Below are 14123 nucleotides of genomic sequence, written 5' to 3' on the forward strand. Positions count from 1 at the left end.
CAATCCAGTTCCACACTCAGCAACACAAACACAGCAATGTCATTGTTTCAATTCCTGCCGGACTGCTCCTGGCTGACAGACTTGTCAGTCACTCAGCAACCTCCCTGCCTCTCTCACCCTGACTCTCTCTGCTCATTCTGAGTTCCCATCAGACCTGTCGGGCCACATTTCAGCTGCCTACCTGGTCTGCGCCTCCTGCACTGAGAGCAGGACTTTGACAGGGCGGCACCTCCTACTCGGGCTGGAACAGGTGGAGCACTTTTTATCAGCAGGAGGGTTAAAAAAGGAGGAGCTGCTTCTACTGTCCACAGTTCAGGAGTTTGTTAGTATGTGACAAAGTGATATTTTTGTAAACCACTGTGCAGTGGTGGAAAGGCTAAGTACATGTACTCAAGTACTGTACTTAAGCACACATTTAGGGTACTAGATTATTTACTAGAGTATTTCCATTTTATTCTACTTTCTACTTCTATTCCATGACATTTCAGAGAGAAATATTATACTGCTCCACTATCTTTATTTGAGTTATAATTACACGTCCCTTATCAGATTGAGATTTTAGACAAAAACATTTTGTACAACATATAATGTATAATAGATTAAACTACTAAACACTATGTGAAGTATTTAAAATCAGCTCCGCCTTGACCAATTTTAGCACTGCTTACATGTTAACTTATGAACTAATCATGAAATTAATGGAGTTTTGTAATGTCCTGTTTGGTGACACTGGATTCAAAACGTCCAGTGAGTGTTGAACTTATTGTTGTGCTTTCTTTTTTGTATTTTTAAAAGAAAATCAACTTTGTCTGCCACTTAAGATGATCAAAATGTGAAACAAAAGTGTCTATTGTTGCCATGTCTTGACAGTTTCCGCTTTGAACACAGTAAATATAACAGTCGGTCATTAAAGGGCTAATAAAGCAATAAAAATGATCCAATCATATGATAATATAAAACTGATAGTCTGTACTGCTTAATGAGCTCTTTTACTTGTAACAGAGTATTTCTATAGTGTGGTACTGTCACTTTTACTTGGGTAAATTACTGAATATTCTCAGAACTACTGTGAGTGTGAAAACTTCACTTCTAGTCAAATAAAGTCAGAAACTGGGCAAAGGGACAGGAGCACAGGAGCTGCTTCAGACAATGAATTATTGATGCTGTTGATAGAGGATAGTGATGAAAAGAAAGAACACAGTGAGCATTATTTTTTAATGTTACTGTTACCTTCTGCTCACAACTCCACCCTCCATGAATTTGTGTTTGTGCTTTGTTGTCCTGTCTAATATCTTTAAGGACCATACAGACAATCACCCTGACAGCCAGATCACATTCCTTGTCTGAATGGCCTGCAGTCACTCCCTCTTAATAGAAACTCGAGAATCAAGACTGTAATCTGCAATCTGTAAGCTGCATTATTTTTCCTAAAATATCTGCTGTTAGTCAACGTCAAAACATGTCAGTAAGTATGTAAAGAATTTTTTTCAGAACAATATAAGAGGTATTTCTCCAAGCCAGAGAAGTTAATGAGCAACCAGACATCAAACAAATGGTGTTGCTTTACTCCTGCAATCAGTGAGCCGGTCAAGCAGCCGGGCCTCCGTCCAATCCAGTCACATGGAGATACATGTGGAAATCCTCTCTCAGAAACGGATCGTATCCACCTCCTGTCCTGATTGTGCTCTCATAGTTTTGTGATCAGGTCTTGATTCAGTGCTGGGTTAATTCTCTGGGGCCGGTCTGACAGGAACGGCTACATGCACATGGAGCACATGTGACTGATAAAAAAACAACATTTTACATTCACTTTGCTCTCCTGTATGTTAACTTGATTCACACCAACAAATAGCAACATGTAGACAGCAGATTCTGAATGCAACTGAGTGCATTCACCCAAGGACTGTACTTTAGCACAAACTGAAGGTACTTTATGCTTTTATTCAACTACAGTTCAGGGGAAAATTTTGTTCTTTTCACTCCACATTTATCAGCTATAATTACTAATAACAATTTAACACACAAAACATGACGAGTTTATAAAACGCGATGCTTTGTTGTAGATCACAGGTCTCGAACTCATTCCACAAAGGGCCGCGTGGCTGAAGGTTTTCTTTCCAACCAAGCAGCAGCACACCAGACTTGATTCATTTCATTAGCTGATCTCAGTCTTCAGACTGCTGATTGGTCGGACTGCATGCTCTTGATTGGTTGGAGGAAAAACCTGCAGCCACACGGCCCTTTGTGGAATGAGTTTGAGACACCTGTTGTAGATTATATCTCATTAGAGCGATTTGTCTTTGTCTTCTTTAATGTGACAATCTGCTGCTTTTCCTGAAAGCACGGTGAACTGACTGATTTGGTGGCTGGGTTGGTTGACTGAATAAAACAAGCCATTTAAAGGTGTCACTTTGGCCTTTGGGAAATTTTAAAGAGAATTCACTCACTTTTGGGGTTTTTTTTACAGATCAAAAAAGCAATTGATTATTCGAGGATATAATCAGTAGACTGATGAACAGTGACATTAGTTGTAGCTTTGAGTAGACTAGTTAAACATTAGCTCTGGCTCAACCAGCCGCAGCAGTTAAACTGCTGCTTACACATTATTGCATCAACACTAGCAGTCTAATAATGTCAAGTATAGTTGTTCAACAATCACAGGGGACATTTGTCTGCAGTGACATACTTTAAGTACATTTTGCTAGTAATACTTAAGCAACGGTAGCAGTACCATACAGTAAAAATATTCCATTACAAGTAAAAGACATGCATTGAGAATGCATCTGAGTACTTTAATGCCGAGTTTACTGTGTCACAGTAACTGTGTGAGGCGTGAGTTGCTGCATGCAGGCTGCAGTGCAGGTATTTCTCTCCTGTGTGGTAGCGGTTGCTTGTGCATGATTTTGTTGTTGCAACCGACAACAATGGCTGTTGTCTGTTCAACATCCCTGCGGCAGGGGAATTCAGATTGACTTGTGTTTCAATGACAGCTTGACAGAAAAGCACCAATACAACTGTTGACAGATGAACGTGCTGCCTGTGACGAAGGTGAGACAGCTTCACTATGATACACTGTTTACAGAAATGTATGACAGCCTTAAAAAGTGACTGACATTTGTTGTTTTAAGGGTTGGTCAAAATATCTAACTTTTGTTAATGTACAGCTGGAGAGGAAGGAGGCTTTCACTCACATAGATCGAAGCTGCTGTACCAATGTCTTTTCTGAGCACTGTATTGAAACATTGCCATGAGAGATTGGCTCCTACAGCAATGTTTCATGGAACAAACTGTGTAAAACTGACCTCTAGAGTTCAGCTGAAGCTAATATGAAGCTTTGGCAGTCAGACAGACCGAGTGGAGATCTTCAAAAGTTACAGTCTGTTTACTCTGACATACCAACTGTGCTTCCCTGCTAAGCAGTGGTGGAGGGGTGGTAATGCTACAGTAGGTGGGGATTTGGTTCTACAAACACAGTAAATTTGGAGGTTGTCTATTTCATCAATATAAATGCTGAAGCCTTGTTAATTTTGCCAAAAGTGTGGATTTAAATTTGCACAAAACGAGGATGTTGGACTTGCTCCCCACTCTAAGAAGGACTTACCTCGCAGCCAGTATGACCATGAGGGACGATTACAGCTGCCATTTCCTCTGTCAGTGTATAGCCTGATCACATTCAATGCATTAAAATTTAACCATCTACTGTTAGATAGAGAAACTAGTTTTTCCAGTGGAAAGGCTCAAAATAAAATAAAATGACAGCAGCTTCATGGATCTATAACAGCCTCTGATAAATCACTTGTTCAGTGATCTATGTGACCCGATTCATCCCGACAGGATGGACTGCTCGGTTACTGATGCCTCTGTGTCATATATGTCTCGAGTGGATTTGAATGTACACAGCAGTAACCGAGGGACTGTCCACTCCTCACGATCAATACTGCATAAGTGATGAATGATATAATTCCCCCTCTCTGTCATCGCTTGTATAGATCAGGCCTATGGTGATTGTGTGAAGAGTAGCACCTCATTATTAATGCTCAAGCCTGTGGAAATATAAAGAAACAAAGAGGCCTTTTCATTTTACACTACAGAACTCTTAACTCACGAAACACAGAATGTACAGATTTGCATTATTTGTATGACCTCAGTTTAAAGTTGAGATCTCCATTTTATTTATATGCATTTCTCTGTTTATTTCACCTTTCAGAGGAAAAAACACAGCCATGAATCCTGGTGTCTTTACCTTTATTACAGCTAGGGGGCAGCATGGCACCGTGACGTTTTTATAGAAAATTATTATTTTTCCTGTGTGCCTCCACTGAACCCCAGAGTTGTTTCTAAGATCCCTGTAAGACTTGTAAAACTTGTATGTTTTGTAGTCAGAGGAGTGAAATAGAGAGCTGTGTGAAAGAGCTCTAAATCTTCACATTAGAAAACACGCACACGTCCGACCCTCCAAGACAGCTCTCTCCCAGCTGTCTGCCTCTTTATTTTTCAGCAGTCACTGAGGCTGAAGTCACTCAAGCACACAAAGGAATCCCAAGAATGATCACCTTGTTAGGCATACACAACTTTTCCCTCTTAAGCCGACCAGGCTGCAGCCCCTATTAGTTTACTGCTTGGCTTGACACAAGAGAGAGAGAGATAATGCCGTGGCACTCGAAAAGGTTGATTTGTTTGTTCCACACAGAACAGCAACAACTGAAGGTCATGCCCTGCAAACAATAGCCCATCAGCCAGTGAGAGTAAGAAGAACCAGTCTATTCACCTCTGATGCAGTCAGCTGTGGACATCAGCGTAAAGACTGGGACGGAATCCATTTTCATGTTTTATTATTTTGAAATATTTTTAAAAAAGGGGATTTTTTTGGACACTGATTGACAGAAAATGACTCTTTAACATGAAAGTAAAAACAGATCTCTACACTGTGGCCTGAATCTTTTATAAATACATACATTTTCAACCGTATGCTGCAGCTTTACACCAAGATTCAATCTTTTTCTTTCTTTCTTTCTTTCTTTCTTTCTTTCTTTCTTTCTTTCTTTCTTTCTTTCTTTCTTTCTTTCTTTCTTTCTTTTAAACCCCAGAGACTGAGGGTCAAAGCTCAGGCTGCCTTGAAAGATGATCAGGCCCAAACACGGGATCCATATGCTTCATTTGTTCCAGCAGGACACATACAGACCCACTGAGCACGAAATTAAAGATAAAGAGCTGCTATTGACACAGCTGCTTTGACCCCACACAGATTCTACTGGAGGATAAGCGAAGTCAGTGATCACCAGACAGATCAAATCATCTCAGTCAGAACCACTGGTGGGAAGTACAGTTACTCAGGTGTTGTACTTCAGAATCAGAATCAGAAAAAGCTCATTTGTATCTTGTGTTGTATTATTGAGTGCTAAAGGTTAATTTCTTAAAACGTGGGAAAAATCTGCCTATACTGCAAGTTAAACCCAACCTGTTTGATTCTTTTTCAAAGTTTCATAAATTTTCTACTATAAAGTGACATTTTCCTTAATTCTAAAGCTGCAATCCCAAATTCTGTGCTCGTTCTGACATTTCTGGACAGTTCTTGTAACAAATCAGAAACAACAAAGCAGTTTGATATATGATTGACATATTTATAGCTATCAGCTCCACCTTCATCGGGTAACATTCAGATAATGTCATGGCTGAAATTCCCTGGTGTGGGATCACTGAAGTCTTATCATACATGTTAAGACATAACGGATAAATATTCAACATTGTACTTTAAATGACCACTACTGCTTGATGAATTATTTACATTTTCACTGATTAATTTCTCAATGAGAGAGGTATTTGAACATTTATAGAAAAACCAGAACGGACACAAATTATTATTCAAAGCAGAGTATGTTTATACTTCATAATACATGCCTGGAGGGGATCTTTAAGTGCTGAAACCAGAAAATTACTGAACAAGGACAAAGCATGTGAGAGTAACTGGAAGCAACTTTATTTTAGTCTCAGCAGGATTTATGAACATAAAAATGTGTACAGAGAGGTAGTGGCAGGAATCTGTCTCAATCCACTCTCCCTCCACAGGCATCAGACTTGGGCATATTCAGAGAGTGCAAGTCATCACAGTGTAGCAAAAACATCATCAGTTCATCTCAAGTGAAGAAATTCCCTCATTCTGTTCAAGGAGAATTTAAGGAGGTCCACACGTGTTCTCTGACAGGCCTCATGTACACGCTGGCACATTTCAAATACACATGAGGTTAAACAAAATGTTCAGTATCAACACTTTCCCCTTCAGAGCAAAATCACCAGAGACAGAAGTTAAAGTGTTTTCAGAGATGAAACGGTTTGGCTTTGTTTGCTGCTGTAACTGTCAGAAGTTGCAGATTAGAGATCTATATTCAGGATCAATAAACACAGAAAAGACTAAAGAAGGTTAATTTAGGTATTTCCACATGATTGTATGAAGCAGACTTTTCCTGCAGTTGTATAAGCAATACCGTGATGTCACTAAGATGTTACTACATATACTAATAGTAACCTGTGTGATGAAATGACAACACATGCCTGTTGGTAACATTTTCATGGATCTATTACTTGACACCAAACCATATAAAACTGTATAAAAATGAATGTGTACAAAATCCCTCATTTACTGTTCCCTAAAGCCATCACTGAGTCAGGATTTGTATATTCAACCATGAATAAATAAAATAAAAACATCCTGACACTCCTCACTTCATATATTTGATTTCATCTTCATTCTTTGAAAAAAGAAAAAACAAAAGGTAAATATATTTTATTTTACTGAATGATACAAAAATTAAGATATTGTCCATGAATTAAGTTTGATAGGCATAAAAAATAAGGGTTAAAAACATCATATTGTTCATAAAGGCAGTGCTGGTTGCATTGTTTTACAGTGCATTAAAGAGTTCGTTTTCAAGTTTACTAATGCTAGGAAAATCACAGACATGTGTAATCCATTTGTTAATAAAGGAATAGAGACTACATGTGGGAATGTAAAATGACCAGATTGAACAGTATATACAGTTTCTACAGTTCAGGCTAAAACATCAAAACTTTCATGAATGCTGCTCAAATAATACTGAGTGACTTTATGGACACTGAGACTGGACCTAGAATTAATATCCCAGAGCATTATGTGTGCATTATGTGTGGATTATGTGTGGATTTGCGCAAAACATACTTCAAATTATCCAGATATTAGCGAGAAAGTCTCACACACGTTTTGGAGGAATAGCTACAATTGTGTTGAAAAGCACATGGCACGGATCACCAGCCGTTTGGTCCTACAGTGATGAACACACAGCAGCTTTATCCTCCACCTCAAGGTTGCTTTACAATGTGAAGGTGGACAGGATGTCGTCCTGACTTGAAGAGCGCTTGTAGCCCGATGATGAGCTGAAGTACGTCTCCCCATCGGTGCTAATGTCGTCGTCGTCGTCATCTTCATCTTGCAGACTGTTGAGCAGCGGGGCCGAGGTGTTCTTACGCCTGGAGGAGACACAACAACATTAGAACGAGGACACTGAGAATATGTCTGGATTGTTTTTAAGCCTTTTCTTTTTCGTTCTTGCTGTTTACCTGATCTCACTTCTCAGAGCTTTGAGCTGGCTCTGGAGCTGCTCGTTGGCCTCCTGTTGCTCATCCAGGTCTCTCTGCAGCTTCTTCTTGCTGTGCTCCAGTCGGTCGATCTCCTCCTCAGCCTCATCCATCTGCCGTTTCACCGCTTTTAGGCGCAGATTCAGCTTGAGGAAGAAATTGACATGCACAAGATTAAAAGGGTTCAAACAAAGATCAACAAGTATTTTCACTGTATGGTTGACTGGCTATTAATTTAATTATAGGCCTATAACAAATTGAGTTTAATGACTGTTTGAGCATTAGAGTGTTTTATGACGTACTTGGTCCTTTTGATCTTGCATTGAATGCTGTTCTTCTTCACTTTGCATCATCATCTCTTTCACCTTCCTCTCCAGACGGCGGTTTACCAGCTGCAGGTTGGCACGCTCCCTGAAACACACGCAGCATCATTCTGACAGGCATAAATCTTAAAACTCACAGAATTAAGAGCTGGTCAGAGTCTCTACAGGGTTTGATTACACAGAGTCGGATGATTCCTGTGAATCAGCTCCTACATAAGCTCCAAAGTTGTAGCCCAAATCCATCAGTGTCCAAGTATAAACTAACTTTCATCTGAAAGCTAGAAGTCACTTCCTGCCTGTCATATCCAAATTAATGAACCTCTACTTTTCAGTCAACCTTCCCTCTGAAGCTTCCCTCTTCCATCACCTTACTCACAGCACTCTCTCTATTCCCAATCGGAGCCTTTGTCTCACCTTTCCTCCCCCTCCAGCCTCTCCTCCAGCTCCAGTATGCGGTCCTCCAGCTGGGCTACCAGGCCCTCTTTGCTGGACTTCTGGGAGCCCTCCAGGTAAGAAACTCTGGTCTTCAGGTCTTTGTTCTAGAGAGGTCACGAAGAGAGAAGCGGTGAGGTGCTAAACGCTTAAATGTCTGTTCATACCAGAATCATGTCAGTGTAGCAAAGATATGAATTTGAAACTGATGTGAGCATGAATACAATCAAATGAAAATGATGAAAAGACATATGAATGAAATGAGTTGGTGCTTCGTTGTGAGTCTGTGGAGTAACTGTGTGTAGTTGTTTTCCTCCAGACAGGAGAGTGTGTACCTGTCTCTCCAGAGCCATCTTGTCACACTCCAGGTCCTGTCTGCTAGCCCTCTCCTGCAGGAGTTCATTCCTCATCTGCTCCACCTGTCAAGCCGAGTCCAGACACTGTCATCGCTACGGTCCCACACAGTCTGATGACAATTATTATCAGAGACTGTCTGAGTCTCACTCAGCAACAGAAACCACTGCAGAGCTCAGTGAGTCAAAATGCTAAACAACAGAAGATTAATGCTCAAAGGGCCTCAGTTAATTGGTGAGTTTGATTTTCTTGTTTAGCCGCATTCCACTTTTTGTTGAGAGCTTGTGTGACACATGGTTGTAGTTTCTGTAGATAAAATATACCTGCGTGATTTCAGACTATATATTAAATATTAGCTTTTAAACCTGGCAACACTTTTGTGAGGCTGTGTGTGATTATACAACATTCAGTATTCAATACAATACCACCTGCAGCTGGTTAGCTTAGCTTAGCTTAGCTTAGCTTAAAGACTGGAAAGACATAAATTCACCTACCAGCACCTCTAAAGCTCACTGATTAACAAGACATCTCTTTTGTACAAAAACTGAAGTAGAAAAATGAGAAATTGTGGTTTTACACAGGGTTATGTAAATATTATAAGCTAGAGGTGCTGGTAGGCAGATTTTGTTTCCCCCCTGTACAGTCTTTATGCTAAGCTAAGGTAACTGGCTGCTAGCTTTATATCTAACAGACAGATACGAGAGCAGTATAAATCTTCACATCAAACTCTCAGCAAGAAAGTGAACAAGCGTTTATCCCAAAATGAATGAAAAAACAAATCCTTTAATGCTAATCTGTCTTTGTACATCCACTCACTGAACATGAATGAGCCCGGACAGGCCTCACTGCATCAACATGACGGCTCAGCGATAGCCAAGTTCAAAAGAAGGGAGGCTGAAACTAATCGATACAGTGGTGATAGTTCTTTCTTTGTGAGGGAAGCTTAGAATTGGTGATATTTTATGCCAATTAGTGGGTGACAGTGGGCTGCTCTGATGAACGATGGCCCCTATAACTGGTGCAGCCAGCACAGTGCTTGAGGGAGCTGAATCAGCAGACTGGAACATAGAGCGAAACTAATCTGCTTTGTGAAAGACGGCAGGAGAGGAGAGGGGAGATTACTCTCATTTAGACAGGAGAGGAGCACCTGGTGCCAGGAGAGACGCAGGTGTTCTTCCTGCTGCCTCTGCTGCAACCCCTCCACCCCACCACCCCTCCACCCCATAGCCATACACCCCCCCCCGACTCCCTCTCATCCCCACAGACATTAAGGCACACACACACCAGCACTCACCCATATATGTGTGTGTGTGCGCACTCACACACACAGACACACTCAACCTACTCCACTTTGACTGCACAAGGCTCGAGTGTTGCCTTGACAACCGACCTCAGCCTCATGCTGAACCGCTGCCACTTTGTCACAATGCCACTCTTTTCTCAGTGCCAGGAATTTTTTAAAAGGGAAGCCGTAGATTTAAATACTCTACTCAACCACACTAAGCCTCTCTTGATGTCGCTATGTGGCATTACTGTCAAATTTTGGTCACAATCGTCGAATCTGTGTCGGATCCAGACTGAGAGGAACCTGTAACTGTGCCGACTCTCACTCTAGTTTTGAAACTCTGACCGCTGCACTTTACAGTATGTGCTACAGAAGACACACACATTAGTATAAAATCCGTAGGGCTGCAATAAAGCAGTATTATTTCAAACACTCCAGCACCGACATCCTCCCTCTGATTAGTAAGCACTCTCCCACGAACAAACAACAATCCTAAAAGCACATGTACTTTATCTAAATCTTACTTCACAGTGCCTCCGTCAGCAGCTTTATCAGCGAGGAAGGAAAACTGGAGCATTTGCTTGCAAGGATATAAAAACTGACTTCAAACACAAGAACTGGATTTGCTCTTGAGATGAAGTTACTGAGCGTAATTTCCAAGTGAACTCCAGCAACCTGAAAACTTGAGACATTTGGCAGCTCGCATGTGTTGGCTCGAGCGCTGCGTTAAGAAGGATCTTTTGTGGCTGATGCATGAAAATTGGATAGACGCTCTCAGGCCACGCTGGCAGGCCGCCAACCTGAATTATTATGCAAGATCATCTTACAAAGCAATAACCTGTCCACTTTATCCTGACCAGAAATAAACTGGGAAATTGCGGAGTGTGCATATTAGATGTAAAGAGACACACACACAGACGCACACACCTGAGAGGGCGTTCATATAACCCATCAGCCTGCATGTGAATCATGTGAACTGACTCCTTCAGGACTTCATTTGAGACCTGAAGCTGTTTTGTGGAGTTCATGTGTTCGTTTGATTCAGATTAGTGATTGCGGTCATGATGTTAGAGGTGGAAGACAAGGCAATAGGAGATCTGGATATCATTTACAGGTTGAGATGGAACAGAGACACATCTGTGTGATCTAAAGTGAACATGGACAGCAGGTCACTGACACGGGTGAGCACTGATAATGACAGTGTGTTGAGTGTGTGTCTGTGTGTGTTGTACCTGCTCTCTTCCTCGGTCTATCCTGTCCATCAGCTGGTCTCCACTCTGACGCTCCTCATCCAGGTCCAGCTCCAGCTGAGCAATCCTGTCCTGCAAAACCAAGTGGTTACATCTGCACAGTGAGTATGCAGCTTATCCACTGACGAGGTTTACTGAGGTGTGCCGGTATCCTAAATGTCTAAAGGCTTTTTATCATGTCCACTGATAGCGAAACCTTTATGAGTGGCTTTATGTGGCATCACTACATACCTCCATGAGTTTGATGTGTCGAGCTTTGTCTTCTTTATTGTGGACCTTTGTCTCAGCCTCCACCTCCAGATCACAGACCCTCTTCTCCAGCATGTTCTCCCTGAGCACAGCTTCGTCTCGTTCCCTCTGACACCGTCGTAGGTCCTCCTCCTTGTGTGACAACTAAAACCAAATGCATCAACATAATTATTAGCTTAAGTTATCTTATCGCTTACACATTATATTGTCCTGTGTAAATACCTAGAACACAAAAAATGTCTTCTGACACATTTGGGATCCCTGAAGATCAGCAAAACTGGTCTAGTAAGGATTCAGTGTCTCAGTAAAGGACCTTCAGCATGTTATAAATGCTTCTGCAGTAAGTGTGGATTAAACCCACCTCTGCTAATGGAAGTCCATCTCCTTCTTTAACATGTTGTCTCGCATCTTATCGAGCATTGCCGCTGTAGCAATGCCCAACAATTTAGTTGCTGCTTAGGGAAATGATGATATGGTCCCATGAGTGACTAATGAATCCAGTGCAGCTCGTGTTTTAGTGTTTCCCCCTGTGTTCAATCAACAGCAGTGCCCTCCACAGCTGGAAAATTGCCCCATTGCTTAACGCTAAGACAATGAAAATTCATCATCTGCCCTTATTTCTCACCCAGAACAAATATTTGGCCATTAGTGCAGAACTGTTCCATGTTTCATCATGTAAATACTGATGATGAATTTTAAGCATACAAAGCCTTTGTAAAAGGTGTAATGGGATAATCATCCTCTCTCAAGCCCTGAATAGCAATACAAAGGTTTGGATATGAATAAATTACTGTGTTAAACAAATGAATAAAGCAGATCTAGAAGGTGAAACCTGCTGTGACTTCAGCCTACAGCTGTTCTGGCCTCTAAGCTACACTTCTAAAGAGGGCAGGTGCAACCCTGATCCTAAAAAAAGTCCAGTTTTACGAAGTCTTCCTGACCCCATGTAGTAACATCCTTTATACAATCACGTGTTCACAAAGTGGTGAACCTCTCTCCATCCTTGTTTGTGAACGACTGAGCCTTTCCAGGATGCCCCTTTCATACCCAATCATGACACTATCACCTGTTACCAATGAACCTGTTCACCTGTGGTAAAGTTGATTTCCAAAATCAACGACATTGATGAGGTAGAACATTAAATATATATTGTCTTTGTACAGTTTTCAACTGAGTATATAGAAATTGATCATATTCAGTTTAATTAACATTTTACACAATGTTCCAGTGTTTCTGGAATCAGGGTTGTATGTGGCCTATACTTGTAATTTTAGTAATAGTCTGCCAAGTACATGGGTGGAGACAGACAGGGGTATTTGACAGCAGCTGGAAAAGTGGACTCAGTAGGCCCAGTCCAGAACAGTTAGTTTCTCAGAGAAGTGAGGGAGGATGTGAATCCTGCCAGTGCAGCTTTCATAACAATGATATCACAACACTGACATCCTCCTTTTCCTGCACACCAGCTGGACAAAGATACATCACCACAGATGAAGGCAGGAAAAAGGATGTTGACCTTGTCCTTTACTCACAAGTACAGCTGAAAGTCCACATCAAGAATATCCAGATGGGTAAAAGTGCAGCATGTTATGTATGTCAAATAAAGTCTGACGGTCATGAGTAAAGGTTCTAGTAGAGAATTCCTCCCACAGAAGGAAATGTCGGTACACTTTCCTTTTTTCTTTACTAGGAAGCCTCCTGAGCTTAAAATCAGGGCATAGTCTGCCAAAACCTCTATTAAAGGTACCTGGTGGAGTTGTCATTATAAACAGACATGGTTTTGTTTACAGTTAGAGTTAGGTCACGTTGTATGTGTCCTTGAGGCCTAACAAACATGCTGAATGCATTTCCTACTTCATAAAACATTTGCAAACCCCTATTTTTTTAATCTGCATCGTTTATATCTGCTTGTTTACAGTCATCTTCTTCTCTATACTGCTTCCTTTCACCTCTCGCTGCATCACATCAAACCCTGTGTTCATGGTGTGTATTTTGTCCAGGTGTGCATGTAGGTACAACACAAAACTAAGCACTTTTTCATCACACCACCGGTGCTCAAAACTCTACATGGTTTGACATCATCTCTTTTTAAACGACCGAATCACCAAAACTGAGTGTCAGGTTTAGATGTGATGTGCAGCTGTTCCATCTCTTTCACAGACCCTGTAACTCACACGGTCTCAGGAAACTGCAGGTGGATGCTGACCCAGTAGGAGTGCTGTAAAACGACATTATATCTCACAATGCCCTGAAAGCTTTTCTTCTTTCACTGAACTATAAAACTGTTTCTGCGTGGTCACCGTAAATACAATCTGAACCACCCCACCTCATTAAATAAATGTTTGACAGATAAATAAAACAACATAAGCCACCCTCTTTCAACCATAAATTATTCACATTCATCTATTTCTGCCGCCAACAAAAAGCATTCTTCACATTCCAGAGTGCTGAAAAGGATAAATGACTTGAGCAAACAATGTAGAGTGGTCACAAGATTCACCATTATGTTATGGCCACACGTTAAAGCATTATAAAGGAATTCCCCACTTTCCATTTTAATTCTAGCTGAGAGTGTAAACACTGATCTGAACAAAGAGCAGAGATTTTCTGTGGGACGACTCAACT

At 41.1% G+C, this 14123-nt stretch overlaps 1 protein-coding gene across 2 annotated transcripts in view; it reads right to left on the bottom strand.

Annotated features, from left to right (window-relative positions):
• Positions 1 to 5953: 5953 nt before the first annotated feature.
• The window catches only part of cgnl1 (cingulin-like 1), a 28516-nt gene continuing 20346 nt past the window's right edge, over positions 5954 to 14123 (bottom strand). Inside the window, exons 13-19 of one of the 2 annotated variants that reach the window (XM_070961707.1) lie at positions 11484 to 11645; positions 11235 to 11324; positions 8699 to 8782; positions 8346 to 8470; positions 7911 to 8019; positions 7591 to 7754; positions 5954 to 7500 (exon numbers count right to left, since the gene is read on the bottom strand). In XM_070961707.1, coding sequence (XP_070817808.1) covers positions 7344 to 7500; positions 7591 to 7754; positions 7911 to 8019; positions 8346 to 8470; positions 8699 to 8782; positions 11235 to 11324; positions 11484 to 11645 — 891 coding nt within the window. In that variant the 3' untranslated portion in view covers positions 5954 to 7343. The remainder of the gene's footprint in view (positions 7501 to 7590; positions 7755 to 7910; positions 8020 to 8345; positions 8471 to 8698; positions 8783 to 11234; positions 11325 to 11483; positions 11646 to 14123) is intronic. The other variant, XM_070961790.1, reaches the window with a different exon arrangement.

Source organism: Chaetodon trifascialis, chromosome 1 (assembly GCF_039877785.1).
Source record: "Chaetodon trifascialis isolate fChaTrf1 chromosome 1, fChaTrf1.hap1, whole genome shotgun sequence".
Classification (NCBI taxonomy): domain Eukaryota; kingdom Metazoa; phylum Chordata; class Actinopteri; order Chaetodontiformes; family Chaetodontidae; genus Chaetodon; species Chaetodon trifascialis.